This window comes from Taeniopygia guttata, chromosome 13, assembly GCF_048771995.1.
Source record: "Taeniopygia guttata chromosome 13, bTaeGut7.mat, whole genome shotgun sequence".
Classification (NCBI taxonomy): domain Eukaryota; kingdom Metazoa; phylum Chordata; class Aves; order Passeriformes; family Estrildidae; genus Taeniopygia; species Taeniopygia guttata.
Genome location: NC_133038.1, coordinates 3,966,670 through 3,980,559, shown reverse-complemented (window position 1 = coordinate 3,980,559; position 13,890 = coordinate 3,966,670). Strand labels below are relative to the sequence as shown.

General features: G+C 44.5%; 1 protein-coding gene across 1 annotated transcript in view; it reads left to right on the top strand.

Annotated features, from left to right (window-relative positions):
* Positions 1-1,292: 1,292 nt before the first annotated feature.
* ADAMTS2 (ADAM metallopeptidase with thrombospondin type 1 motif 2) overlaps positions 1,293-13,890 on the top strand; it is a 174,723-nt gene continuing 162,125 nt past the window's right edge. Inside the window, exons 1-2 of the mRNA XM_030283925.4 lie at positions 1,293-1,750; positions 2,718-3,079. Of these exons, the coding sequence (XP_030139785.4) occupies positions 1,663-1,750; positions 2,718-3,079 (450 nt within the window). The 5' untranslated portion in view covers positions 1,293-1,662. The remainder of the gene's footprint in view (positions 1,751-2,717; positions 3,080-13,890) is intronic.

Sequence of the window (13,890 nt, the reverse complement as noted above, 5' to 3'; positions counted from 1 at the left end):
AGCATATGAGATTTTAAGTAAGAGAAGCTGCTCAATATGGACCCAAACCCAAAGCAAACCAAAAAAAAAACCCAAAAAAACAAACCAAAAGGAAGAACTGGAAGAAGCTTGGTGCAGACAGCAATTCCAAATAGGGGTCATTTGAGAGGATAAGAAAAGGCATGTTTGAATGCAATGTACAAGTTGATCTACCTCATCAGTCATAATAATCTTTCCCTTTTCCTCCTTAACCTGAAAAATGGGAAAGCCAAACCAGAACATCAAACCAAGCAAGTAGAAATCATATACTGCTGTAACTGCTCAGGGCTGGGGTCCATAAGACCTCTTCATGGGCAGGGAGCAGGACTAGCTTGCTGTTATTTTTCTTCTATACCCTTCATTTGTACCCATAATAGATGGGTGGAAGGTAATAGCTGGACCCTTAGTCATAAAGGAGCAAGAATAGTCAAGGATACCCAGGAAAATTCCTTGGCAGAACACCAGCTTCCTGCAGGAAGCCATTGCCTGCAGCTTTCCAGAGAGGTCTAACTCATGCAGATACAGTGAGAATCAGCCTGGGGTAGGTAGGGCTGTGGGCTGCAGGGCCAGCAGGAGCACAAGAAGGGCTAATAGGATTCTGCAAGGTTAAAGAGTAAAGTGGTTAAAACAGCAGATGATCCCAGTAATGTAAAAGCTGAGTAAATATATACATTATTTGAAGGGAATAAGCAGTATGGCATTTATCCTGGCCATATGGAAACAAATATAACTTGTTTTTTACCATAAAGGCCAGTCTAGATTTTTTAATTATTTAAAAATCCTTCTTCTATTCCTAGTATTCCTAAAGACTTTCAGGGTCTATCTCTCCAGTTGCAGATATTTAATATAAGATTGCAGGAAGCAATTTCAGTCTTATTGGCAAATAGCCCTAACAAATTTTCCCCTGAAATGGCTGCTTAGAGTAATTTATTGGATCAGATGAAGATCTCTGACCGTGATTTGCCTCTGCAGGTGGCACTTTTTCCACTTGGGTCCCTGCTGTCAACTGGAAACACAGACTGCGACGCAACTCGCGCCGAGGTGCCTTAAGTTTGTCAGCCTCGTCTGTCTCTGGTCGTCTCCATCTGGATGCAGAGCCGGGACGGCGCAGCCCGCGGGCCCCGGTAGCGGGACGCTGCCCCAGCGCCCGGGGGCTCCCGAGCCCGGCGCGGGGCGTTCCTTTCCGCCTCCAGCGCGTCCCGTCCCCGCCGGCGGGCTCGTCCCGGAGCGGGGCGCGGCGCGGGGCGGGCGCTGCCGGCCGGGGCTGCCCGGAGCGCGGCGGGGGCGGCGCGGGGGCTGCCCGGCGGGGCGGGCGGTCCCGTCCCCGCTGCCCGCGGCCCGTCCCCGCTCCCCGCGGCCGGGCTGCGCCGTGTGGCAGCGCCTCTGTCAATCAGCCTGACTTCACTCCGCACGCCCTGTGCTTCCAGTACTATACCCCCGCCGCCTCCTGGTGTCTCTGCTTCGCTGCGAGCCGGGAGCGCGGCCGCCACTGCCGCTGCGGCTGCGGCTGGGCGAATGCGCGGGCGGCGGGGCGCGGGGCAGCGCTGAGCGGCGCGGAGCAGCGCGGAGCGGGGCTGCCGCCTGGCCCGCCCCGGCTGCGGGCAGCCCGGGCGCCGGCCCCCGCCTCGGGCCGGGGCCGCCGCGATGGACCCTCCCGCGGGCATCGCCTGCGTCCTGCTCTGCTGCGCGCTCGCCCTGCCCGCCGGCGCCCTGCGGCGCCCCGGGGACAGAGGTAGGTCTCCGCCGGGACGCCTCCGGGGCTGCTCGTCCTGCCCCGCCGCCGCCGGCCGGTGTCCGCAGCCCGCCCGTCCCAAGTAGCGGCTCGCCGCCCCGCGGCTTTCGCTCCCCTTGAACTTCTTCTGCGGCTACTTTTGCCGGCTTGCCAGTTGTTTCCTGCAAGCGGCGGGCGGGGACGGGGACCGGGCAGCCGCGCCGCCGGCGGGGAAGGGACGCGGGAGCGCCGGGCGGTGACAGCGCGGCGCCGCTGCCCGCAGCCCCGCGCCGCCCGCTGCCTGCCCCGCGGAGCGGGCGAGCCCCGGCGGGCAGGGAGCGGCGCCTGGGGTTCCCGTGCGGGCTGAAACACATGGCAGCTCGTCTGCCTCCTCCTCCTCCTCCTCTTCCTCGGGCTGTCGCCTCCGTCCGAAACTCCCGGGCTCCCCACTGAGACCGCTCCCGATCCCTGCCCGCGGCGTCCCCGTCAGCGCTCGACTCAAACCCGCCGCACCGGGGGTAGTTTGAGGGACGTGCCTTTGCCTTGTAGGCTTGCCACCTGCAAACCCAGCCCCTACCCCTGCCCCTGCGAGCAGTCCCGAAGTGAATCAACGCCCTGCCTTCAACGCTGGCCGCCCGGGAAACCCCCAGAGTCCCCGAGGCGACCCGGTCACTGGCTGGGCGTGCAGGGCTGCGGGGTCCGGGCTGGTGGCAAAGGGGAGCGGGACCTCGCTGCAGGGGCAGGAGTGCGGGGTCCTGGCAGGGTGGGGAGGCTCACGCTGCCGTCTGGTATTTTGGGGAAGAAAAGGCAAGTTTGAGTGAACTCTGCACACTTCATGCAGGTGAACCAAGTGCCTGCAAAGAGTGCAGTGTCCATCTGCCTTATGTAAGTGTCTGCTGTACTAATGAATAATGGAATAAAAATCCCGCGGCATCAGGATATGTTTAGTTCTAGTATCTCTGTCCTCTCTTGCTTTCTCCCTGTAAAGATTCAATCCTGAGGAATATAGAGGAGTACAGCCTTGTCATCCCCACAAGCACCGATTCAGAGGGCAGGTTCCTATCCCACTTGGTATCTGGACCACCAAAAGCACGCTTCAGGAGAGCTGTGGAGGACTTGCAACATGAAGCAGCAAATGAGCAGATATTTTACAATGTCACTGTTTTTGGAAGAGAGTTGCACTTCAGGTTGCGGCCAAACTCCAGGCTCGTGGCCCCTGGAGCAACAGTTGAGTGGCAGGAGGACTCTGAGGAGACTCATATCGAACCTCTCTATGGGAATTGCCTCTATGTTGGGGATATCACTGATCTGCCAAATGCTTCAGTTGCTATCAGCAATTGCGATGGACTGGTAAGTTACTTTTGTTATTATATCAAAGATAATTATATTAATTTCCTACAGTCTTTAAATATAAAATGTGTGGACTGTCAGAAACTCACACCTCATATGGTAACTGTGAATGCAAATTAACTAATGTTCCCTTGTGTGGGAATAGCTGTGCTGCACCAAGCGCTGATTTACAGACAGTGGCACTAGAAGTTTGAGCACATGCTCTGAGGTAGCTACTCTGGAACAGAGCAGCTGAAAAGAGTGTTTATGTTCATTTGTGGTAAAGTTACTTGAGGGGGTCTGATGCTCTAAACCAGAAGGTTAAGTGTCAAGTTCTCAGCATGCTCTTCCACTTCTCACTTACAGCCTGCAAAGGTAAATGTTAGAAAGAGTTAATCCTAAATAATGGGCTGGACTACCCTGGAAACAAATTTGATAGGTAAAATATGGTTTTGTCCTGGAAAATTTTAATTTATTCAGAGTCTGTTTTCTTGGATATTTCACTTGGTGAGTTTCATTGCCTAATCAAGTGATTGATGAAAAGTTGCAGAAGACTTTGAGTTTTATGAGCAAAACAGCCCCCTGTGATACATTTGTCAAAGCTGTGTTTTAAAACTGGCTGCAGCTTTCTGTTCTGGAGTGCATGTGCAGCACTCAGATTATCACTGTTTGTCCCTGACATCCTAAACTGTCACACTGTCATTTGAGCAGTAATTACTGCACAGCAATTTGTTTAGTGAGAAAGGGGCTATATATTTTTTTAATAATGACCAGTTTATCCAGCCTGTATTTTCTTGCTATAGCCTTCAGAGTTTGTAATTTTGAGATTGCTTAATTGTAATGCATTCTGCTTCTGCATAAAGAACCAGTGAGAGTCAGTTGTATTTCTATTTATTTAGTCATAGGAAGTTGCTCATTTGCTGTGCCAAGAAGATGACATGTATGGAGATAGTATGTTGGCTAGCTGAGAATGGAAGGGAATCAAATACTTTTCCCCTTAGCCTTTCCTTTCCTGTGGTTTCTCCCAGCCATGTGCATTCCTGTTTTGAGAAGCAGGTTTTAATGCTGCAGTTGTTTGATGTGGACAGCTGGCTGAGGGTAAGAGAAGCCCAGGACTGAGCAAGAAGAGCCATTCAGAGAGCAGAGTGTGAGCCTGCAGTTCTGCCTCGGGGGGGAAGCAAAAGTTCTGTGCTCTCCCTCTGTCTAGCACAGATCACTTTGTGTAAGGCAAATTTACTTGCTCAAGATTTACTTGCTCTTTACTTTTAAAACTGGGGCAGAACCAAAGCTCCTTATTCATCAGTGCTGAAAGGTGGAGGAAGATCCTGTCGATGGCTGCTCCTTGCCTTGTGGTCTTCTCCTCAGCACAGGTGTTAACTGTAAGGGCAGGGGGGGAGCTTGTTCCTTCTGCCTTCCAATGTTTGCCTCAATGTGGGCTCCTTATATTTAGACAAAAGAGTTATGATAAAACAGAACAGGAGTTAAAGCCAAACTTTGGATGAGACTCTAAAGGTTCAAGGCCTCAAGTTGCATGTAAAAATGACAAAGAATGAGAATGATTTATAAAATGAAGTAAATATATAAATGAAAGGCTTTATAAATTACTGCCCTTTTCACATTTATAATGCCTCAAATGCAAAGGTGTGAAGCCAGGTCTCAGTGCAATAATAAATGTACTCATAAATGACTGGCATTAAGAACACTACCAAAGGAATTTTAGTTTTCAACCTGTATGCCCAACTCATGTGCTTGCCTTTTCCAGTGTTCTTGTTTCCATTAGAAGAAGAGTTGGTCTGGGCTGGGAGGTGCCACATTCTAATCTGAATGATTTTCACGTGGAATTACAACTTCTGTGGTTCTGCTAATACATTTGGTAATGGATTACTGCTTCCTCCAGGGTGTATCTACATGGTAGATGTCACAGGGCAGAGATGTGTTTTTTGCCCAGGTCACTGAAGCCTTCCTGCAGGAAGCATTGCCTCAATACCTTTAGGCTGTAAAGATTTCCCTGAGATTGTGCAGTAAATCTGTTTTGGAACAACAAATTGAACTCCAGTCCCTTGGGTACCATGTTCCATCTCTACCCTTTCCTTCCATCTCAGTTTCTTTCTTTCTTGTGGGGTGAGTGTATAAAACAGATTATCAATAGAATTACATGAACTCAAAGGAATTATACAATGTTTCTCCAAAAGCCACTGCTCTGTGGACAGAAATAATAAGCAAGTAACGACAGAAGTTAATACTGCTTGTAATTGTCTCTCTTTATTTCTTGTTTTTTGCAAGGAGAATTGAAGAGTCCTTGGAGCAATGTGTAGCCAGCAAGACATACTTAGAGAACTCTGGGCTGCATGCTTTTCTTGAGTTTATTGACATTTGGATGTGAATAAAGAAATGGACAAGACTATTCTCAACTGTTTTTCTATGCCTGTTTTTTACTTCACACCTAGTTTTCTTCAGTGGGCCTAAGTATTTCCACCGCATTTTCTAGGTTATTCTGGAGATAGGGATGGTGGGCCTCTCTTACAACTGAGTTGTCAACTGACAAGTGTTAGAATTTTACATTATAAACTTGATTAATTTAATTCCTAATATTTCTTTTTGAAGTTCTTGCTTTTGAAGGTGTTTTGACATCTGTCTTTCCTTCTCGTGGTCTTCTGTCTTTTGCAGCAGCCATCAGGGCTGAAACAATACTGGACTTGAAGTGTTCTACTTTGATTTTTACATTGCAAACTTTTGTTGACTGAATCTAGTTTAAGTCAGCAAATGTATCTGCCACCTTGCCAGCTTCTGATGTTACCTCCTTTGAACAGCCCTTTTGGTTTGCACTGCACTACCAACTATGTCTTATTTTCCAGTTATTGTCTTAGAAGAGTCTGGCTGGTGGAATTGGTATTGCCAAATGAGAAGTTGTTGGAAGGAATTTACATAAAAATAGTATATCTGTGAAGGGACTTTTGAACTGTACTATGAATGATGAAGATCTGCTGCCCTGACTGAAGAGACACACATTAGTTTGGGTACTCACGATTTTCTTTATCAGAAGTCAGCCAAAAATTTATTGACCTAGAAATCAAATCTGATGCAGATGAAGAGAACTTCTGAAGTATGCAATCTAAGTGTGTTGTCAGAGCTGGGTAGGTCATTAAAAATTGTGGATGAAGAATCAAAGTTAAAGCTAATCAATAGGTTTTTAACAGCTTTCTGAATTATGAATGTGATTTTTACCATATTAAAAAAAAGTACCGTGAAAGCTTTCCCACTTAAGATAAAAACACTTGGGACAATTTGTTATCATCTTGGTTGGCCTGACAGCATTCAAACTATTTCTCCACTGAGTGGGCAGAGCAAGCATGGTCAGCTCTCCATGGCCAGCAGGCTGTGGTGGAAGATGTTGTGCTTTGAGTACGTTCTTGGTCTTTGGCCAGATTCTTACTTGTGGATGCAGTTGGAGGATGAGGGTGCTGGCTGTCCTCTCCAAGGGTTGTGAAGGAGAGTGGTTGGAGGCTGTAAAAAATGTTATAAAGCAACAAAAAGTTAGGATTATTTTAATCTTTCCCAATTATTGCATAATTATTATTGCAGAACTTTCTTCACTTCAGCAGATGAACCTGCCATTGTAGAAGAACTCTTTACACATCTAGATTTTTGATAAATATTTCTGCAGTGCTTGAGGCAGATGTGCCAAAAAAGTCTTCTTCGGGTTGACAGGATGGCACAATCTGGTTGGGGAAATTCAGAGACATCAACTCCCTCCCAGTGTCATCATGGCATTTGTAGTTTGTGAGCTAGAATGTGTACCTAGACAGGAAAAACAGAATATCAACAGCACATCTGAAGTGGATAATGAACACATGATTAACTTAGGCTGCAGTGCAGAGTCAGATGTACTGACAGGACTGAGAAGACTGAGGATCACTACTCCATGATGAACAATCAATGTGATCTGATTGCACCCACTGAAGCAAAGGAAGGAACATCAGTTTCAGTAACACATCATGGTGTCCTAGTTTGACTCCATTAGTATAATCCTCTTCCATTTTTAAAGGCAACAGATCAGCTGTCCAAAAATTTTGCAGTATTGTCACTAAAATGGAAAGGGTTAGGGTAAGGGTTAGGTTATTAGAAGAAGATACATAGAAATTAGCTTTTCAAGCCATCTCTGGTTGTTTGTTTTCTAAACAAGCTGTAAGCCTGACATGGCTGGGGCTACCAAGGCAAACACAAGTGCAGTGGACTTGTTTCTTCTCGTGATGAACCAGGCAGGGTTTGCTCTACAACACTTCAGTCTTTCCTGTGCTCTGTGCTAACCCTCCCAAACTGTTTTTGAGCAGCCTGCTGGCTGGCTGGCTGCTTGCCCAGGCTCTGTTTCTTCTAGAAATGCTTGGGACACCAGCAGTGCTTTTTCGACTCATGCCCAATGCTGCAGTGTGTGTAGCCCTGGGCTCACCTGAGTGGGTTTATGGTGATACATTTCCCTTTCCTAACCAGTCATGGATCCTCAGGAGCTGGCTGGTGCTTTGGCTGCTGTCAATACAAGTGTACATCTGCCAGTTGTCTCAAGATGTTGTTAGGTATTATTTATATTATGAGTATTTTCTTTTCCTGATTTAAATCAGAGAACAAAACTTTTTTCTTCAGTTATTATTTTACAGGGTTGTATTCATATAATCCAATTTCTAAAGTATAAATGTAGAATCTCATGTTTAGATCCAGTCAATGGTATTTCCTGAGAGCAATTCCAGCTACTCATGTGAGCTGCCTACCTTTCTCCCCTTCCTCCTGCCACCTTCCCTGCCTTTTTAAAGGCATTTAGACACATTGTGAAGTCTAGCCTTGCTTAGTATAGTTCTTCTTCACTTTGAGCATGAGTTTGATCTCTTTGAAGTAAGTGAATTTTAAAGTTATATTGTTATATACTGTTCTGACAGAGGTGTTTTCTTGGAACTGCCCACAGAGTTGAAGGTGAATCTAACTCACCTTAGGTGGAACATGTAATTTACCTGGATAAGAGGGTGAAGGAGCTGCTCACAATGAATATACCAGGAGAAAGCAGACATGCTTATGTAACTGCTATTTTTCCTTTTAGACATCCATCTCCTGCTGTCATATGGATTTATAATTTAGTCGTGTTTCTTTTTGATCTGGTTTTTGGATTACACTGGTTTGTGATGTAGTAAAAAAGCAGAGCTCAAGGTAGCACAATATTATCTTCAAAGTCTGGTCAGGTCTAGTGCCTGACAGTTTAAACAGATGCCTGTTAGAAATAATTCCAGTAATTCCTTTTCTGTATGCTAAATTCTTAGCATTTACATTATGATGGGGTTGCATGAATTTTAAGGAGATCAAAATTGGGCACATATGATCTTTTCATTTGGGGGCATTTTCTCATTAAATCACACCAAACTCAAACCATGGTGCCATTTGCGGGTTTTTTTTTTCTCCATTTTTTAATGTAATGGCAAAATTCACTGTGGGCTTTTTTTTGATAAATAGAACAGTAATACTGCAAATAAGTTCTGTGACACAGTATAGAACAAAATGTAAAAGCCATTCTCATTAAGGAAACAGCAGCCCTTCCTCTGCAGATGATCAGGGGGATCACCATTAACCCTTTTTCAAGGGCATTTTGAATTCAGCTGGGGTTTTCACATGGCCAAGCCAAGCATGTATGTGAATTCCTGCACAATCAGAGCCTGACTGCACATCCCCAGCTACACACATCATTTCAAAGACCTGTGTTGCCTGGCAAAGCAATGGACCTCTTGATGCCTAATACTCCAGCACATCCATGTTTTCACAGGACAGATACTTTTCTTTGTAACCCATTCTCTGGGTTTCTGCTGCTCATTTCCCTGTCCAACACAAGCCTAGTTGGACAGTCCCTTCTGCTGTGTGAATTGCTCAGGCTTTCCCTTTTAAAAGGGATGGTGTGAAAGACGACGAGTGTAAACACTATGATTCAGCCTCTGACTGGAGTAAATTATCCTCTGCTGTCCTTAAAAGAGACTCTGTCATCAGTATATACTGTTTTTTTTTTTTTTTTCCTTTGCATCTTCTGTGCATGGATCTTCTCACCTACATTTTATCTGAGAGCAGAGCAAATCATTTCCTGCATCATACAGGTGGACACCATCTGGACACAGTATCCTCAGGCAGTCAAAACTGGTATCTTTGTGGTATGTTGTAGGCCTTTGGACAAAATATAAGTATTTCTTTAGGTCCTATTTGACCTTGTGTTGCATTGTCCTCATTGTAATAGTGTCTCAGCTGTACTATGCACTTTGACCACACAAAAACTAATTTTCCAACCAGAATATTAAACTCTATATATCTGAGGAAAGGTGCCTAGTGTCTCCTGCTTCCCATCTTGAAAGACCCAAATATAGGAACTAATTTTGATAAGGTCATAATTAATTTCTGGGGTAAGCAGAGCATCTATTTTGAGAAGACTGTCCCTCTTAACTTCCAAAGGTGTGTCCCTCAAAAAGTGCTATTAGCTCACTTACCTGCCAGCTCGCTGCTTCCTCATGGTGTGCTGAGGGTGTTCCCTGAGAATTCAAGACTCCTGCAAGGCATCACCACATTTCAGGTTAGTTCCATGTTTCATTTTTGCTACAGAAGGCTAAAAAAAATATTTTTGGATCAACCAGAACTCCAGCTGCTGCATGGAGCAGGACCTTTTCTCCAGAGATCACACTAGTGTTTTATTCAACCTACTTCTGAGTACTTTTTATTTATGGTGACTGTTGCTTTGTAAGCAGGTCATGCACTGCCTGCTTGATGCCATACTTAATGGCACACTAGGATATTTCTCATACCGGGTCTGATTAAAACAGAAGCAGGAAGCAGGTCTTGAGCGTCTTGCAGGGGGTTGCACAACCTTGCTCTGATGTGCACACCCTCCTTTTCGGATCACCTTGTCCCTTTAGTGCTTTCTTTCTTCCAAAGTTTCCGTAAGTTCTTTGACACATCACATCTGGTTCCTTTAGCCCATTTATCTGAGTGTGTTTTAAATTCATCTTTGTTTGCAGAGTCTTGACACAGCGGGTTCCCAGCTTTAATAGTCTGCAAATGAAAGGCCCACATTTCACACGCTATTTTCAGCACTGTTCTATTAAACTGTAGCATTGAAAAGAAGAGTGTCCTCTTCAAGTGCGGAAGAGCACGTTGCTTCCCCATATCTAAATCACAGCTTCAGTTATAGATCTTCTCAGTTATTCCCAGGTCTCAAAACGTCTGGTACTTTCTTCAGATCTGGAGTTCTTGGAGTTGTAAGTGTGAATCTCAGCATTAATGTTTCTGTTTTTTCTTCTAAGTAACTTTTTTTTTGTTTAAAGAAAGAGTTTTAAAGCGTTTCCCTCAAGGAAAAGACAGAGATGCCAGTTTGCTTTCTTGAAGTCTCAAAAATCCCCAGGCCAGTGAAAATCATCCCAAGTATGTTGTTTTGAAGGTGTCATTTTACAGTACAGATGAGTTTCTCTTTACACCTTGTGTGTGCCTCTGTGAGGCTTTGTGCTCTGCTGTGGGTAACGTGGGCTGGCTGCCCCCCAATTTGGGGAGGTTCATTTACTGACCATGCTAACTTCAGCACCATTGTATCCTCTCTAATGCCACAGAGAGAACCTGCCCTCACCACTGATTTATACACTTGCTTTTCCCTCCCCACTTCACGCCCCCTTTAGGACTGCATCTACTGGTCTCTTTGTTTTCCAAATCTTTGCCTTGCTAAAATGGAAGTCCCATTTGTACAACTTGCTGTTGCTTTTTGGTCTTGGCATCCCAAATGTGTTGAAGTTTTTCAGCGTTAACCGTCAAGTTTATATTTTTTTATTCCTTTTAAATTGGCTCATGTAAAATTTAGTGTTTTGCCTCTTTATTGCTGTATTTGTGACCCTTATCTTCAAAATAAAGACACTATTAATTCATCACTTGTGCAGCTCTCTGTGGAGAATTGAAAGGTTGGAATTGCCTAGTGTCCCTGGTATTTTCTGACTCTTCCACCTGCAAAGTAGGCAGTGTAGGTGGCCACTTTTCTTTTGATGTGGTGAGCTATAAATACAGCTACTTTAGCTTCTTTCCTTCTGCCATTCCCTTTAACTTTTTCTATAGTTGCCACCTCTGTGTTTGAATTTCATTATATGGTCAGACTGCTATTTCCCAGCATTTAACCTCTAGCCTCATGGACCTCAGGGGACAAATTACAATCTGTTTTCCACTGAAATTAAGTGTGAAGCCTACTAATCCTGTAATGAGAAAGTCAGTGGACATCACTGGTATCTATGAATAAGAAGAGCTCCTTCTACCTGTAACTAGATACAGCTAATTTATGCATTTAAGTTATTTCTCTTCAATAAGTCTGTGGACTATAGGTTGCTGTTATTGCCCTGAAATGAAGGTGAATGATTTTTATATTTTTTTGAGGCAAGAAAGCTGGAAGGAAATACCTAGCATATGGTGAGCATCTAACTATTTTTTGAAAAACATGAAATCTAAATATCTACGTGAGGTAGCACAGAGCCACAGCTTGATGTAGGCCCTGAGTCTTAAAGCCTTTATTAATATGTTTTCTGATTTACTGTCACTGTAAGAATAATGAAGTGGATGTGTGGAGAAGAACCTGCATGGCTAATGAGCAGGCTGGCCAGCAGCTCTCTTCTTTTACCCCACCACTTACAATCCTGACAAGAAGCAGTCCATGAAATGGCAGGGGGCATTGAATTTTGAGAATGATACAGCAAATTTCTACAGGATCCCTGAGTGCAGCTCTCTCAGCCTGCTGCTGTGCCTGCTTCCCAAGGTTGTGGGCAGTCTCTCTTTCATCCCTCCTGCTCCCTCTGTGTCCTGGGGGCTGCTGGGCTGCAGCAGCAGCTTCCAGCGTGTCCAGTGGAGCTCTGGACATGCCTCTGCCCCCCCAGGCAAGCCCATCCACCACCTTCACACCACACACCCAGGATGGGCTCTGCAGACTCAGGGCTACTCTTGCACAATTCAGTGCGTGGGAGGGATTTCTTTTTCGAGATTTGTTTCTGAACATGTGCTTTTTTGGCATGATTTAATGAGTATTGTAGAGTGTAGAATGGAGAAAGTCAAAATAATACATCGAGTCCAACAGGAAAGAAAGGCTTACTTTCTTGGGAGTAAAACTATTTCAAGAGCTAAGCATAGTAATGCACCATTTACATTTTAATTAAAATACAGAAAAATGATAGAATTTAGAAAGGAAGCAGGGAAAGCACTTGCTGAATTTTTAGATTAGATGTTAGGAAAAATTTCTTCATCAAAAGGGCTGCCAAACTTGGAACAGGCTGCTCAGGGAGGTACAGATGTGGCACCAGGGGCCATGGTTTGGTGTGGACTTGACAGTCCTGTGGTAATGGTTGGACTTAAAGATCTTCCAAGTCTCTTCCAGCCTAAATGATTCCATGGTTCTGCGATTCTCATTTCTCTGCTCTTTCCCCGGTATGCAAAAGGCAGAACTAACCTCCAGTACCTGCCCTAGGCAGCTGCATCTTGCATTTCTCCCGTGGTGAAATGTGTGACTCCCAGGGCTGCTACAAGGGCTGGTGCCCATGGCCATCCCATCATCTGCAGGACATTCCAATTTCCAGGACAGAGCCCACACTTTGGAAAAACCTACAGAAAACACAGAGATTAACCAAGGGTAGGTGGCAGCACAGGCTGTTGTAATAGTGGGTTTATTTGTTTTAAATCATGGCTTTTGGGTAAATCATGTTCTTCCAACTCATATGCAGAGTTGGACTAATTTTTCAGAGTGCTAAAATGGCAAGGTTTTTCTCTTCCTCCAAGCAGAGGAGCTGTGGAAGGAATGTGAGAGATGTTGTTCAGAAAGCATTCTGCAAACCAGAATGTATTTAAGAAAGAGTCTTTGAGAAATAAATCACTACCTGGTGATGAAGACAGCTGAGCTGGGCTCAGCGAGAGTCTTTCCCATGCCAACATTCCCACATGACAGGAGGTATATTGGAAGATGACAGGCTTTGAAACTTGCAAGGCTGAAAATGTCTAAAAGTTTTAATATACCTGAAGTAATAGCTGGGTAAAACAGTGTCTTTCAGACTTCAAGATGCTCTCTAAAGCACCATGAACATACATAGGGTCACAATCTTTTACCTGTTGTAATCAACAAAAAAAGCGCCACCCCAAATCCCAGAAGCAGAAATTTTATGCCACTTCTGTTCAATACCACTAAGTACCTCAGGGATAAAGAAGTTTTAGAGATTAATTTGGATTGATTTCAGATTTTTAACCAAGCTTGAAATCAGAGTTTTCTAATAGTTTTAGGTTTTATTGTAAAAATGGCAGACCCACCATTCATCAGTAAACCAAAATATTTAATTCCCAAATAAGTTCTACGAGGTGTCTGTCAATATTAAATTTGTTTGCAAAGTTGCAGCATGTTAAAGCTGACATAAGCAGCAAGTGTAAAATGGGATTAATCAAAGGATGATTTAGTACTCTGAAAGAAGAATATGAAACTCAGTCTGGATAAGTAATAGACAAGCAAAGAAAGAGAAGACCATTTACAAGATGTTTTGAATTAATTTAATCTCCTCAGAAGGAGAATGTAATGAATTTCTGTGAAAATAAAGTGCTTAATTCACTGCAGTCAAATTAAGCCCAACAATAATCATACACATTTATAAACTAGAATAAAAATGCTGAACCTATGAAAATACAGTGTAATCTTGTATTTATCTAAACAGAAAACACAGGAAAAAACCCCATATTTCTGCCAATGTTTGTGTCATGATCCATCATCATTTTACATAAGGGCCAGGGAGGTCCCATGGCAAGTAGCTGATTTTTAGGTC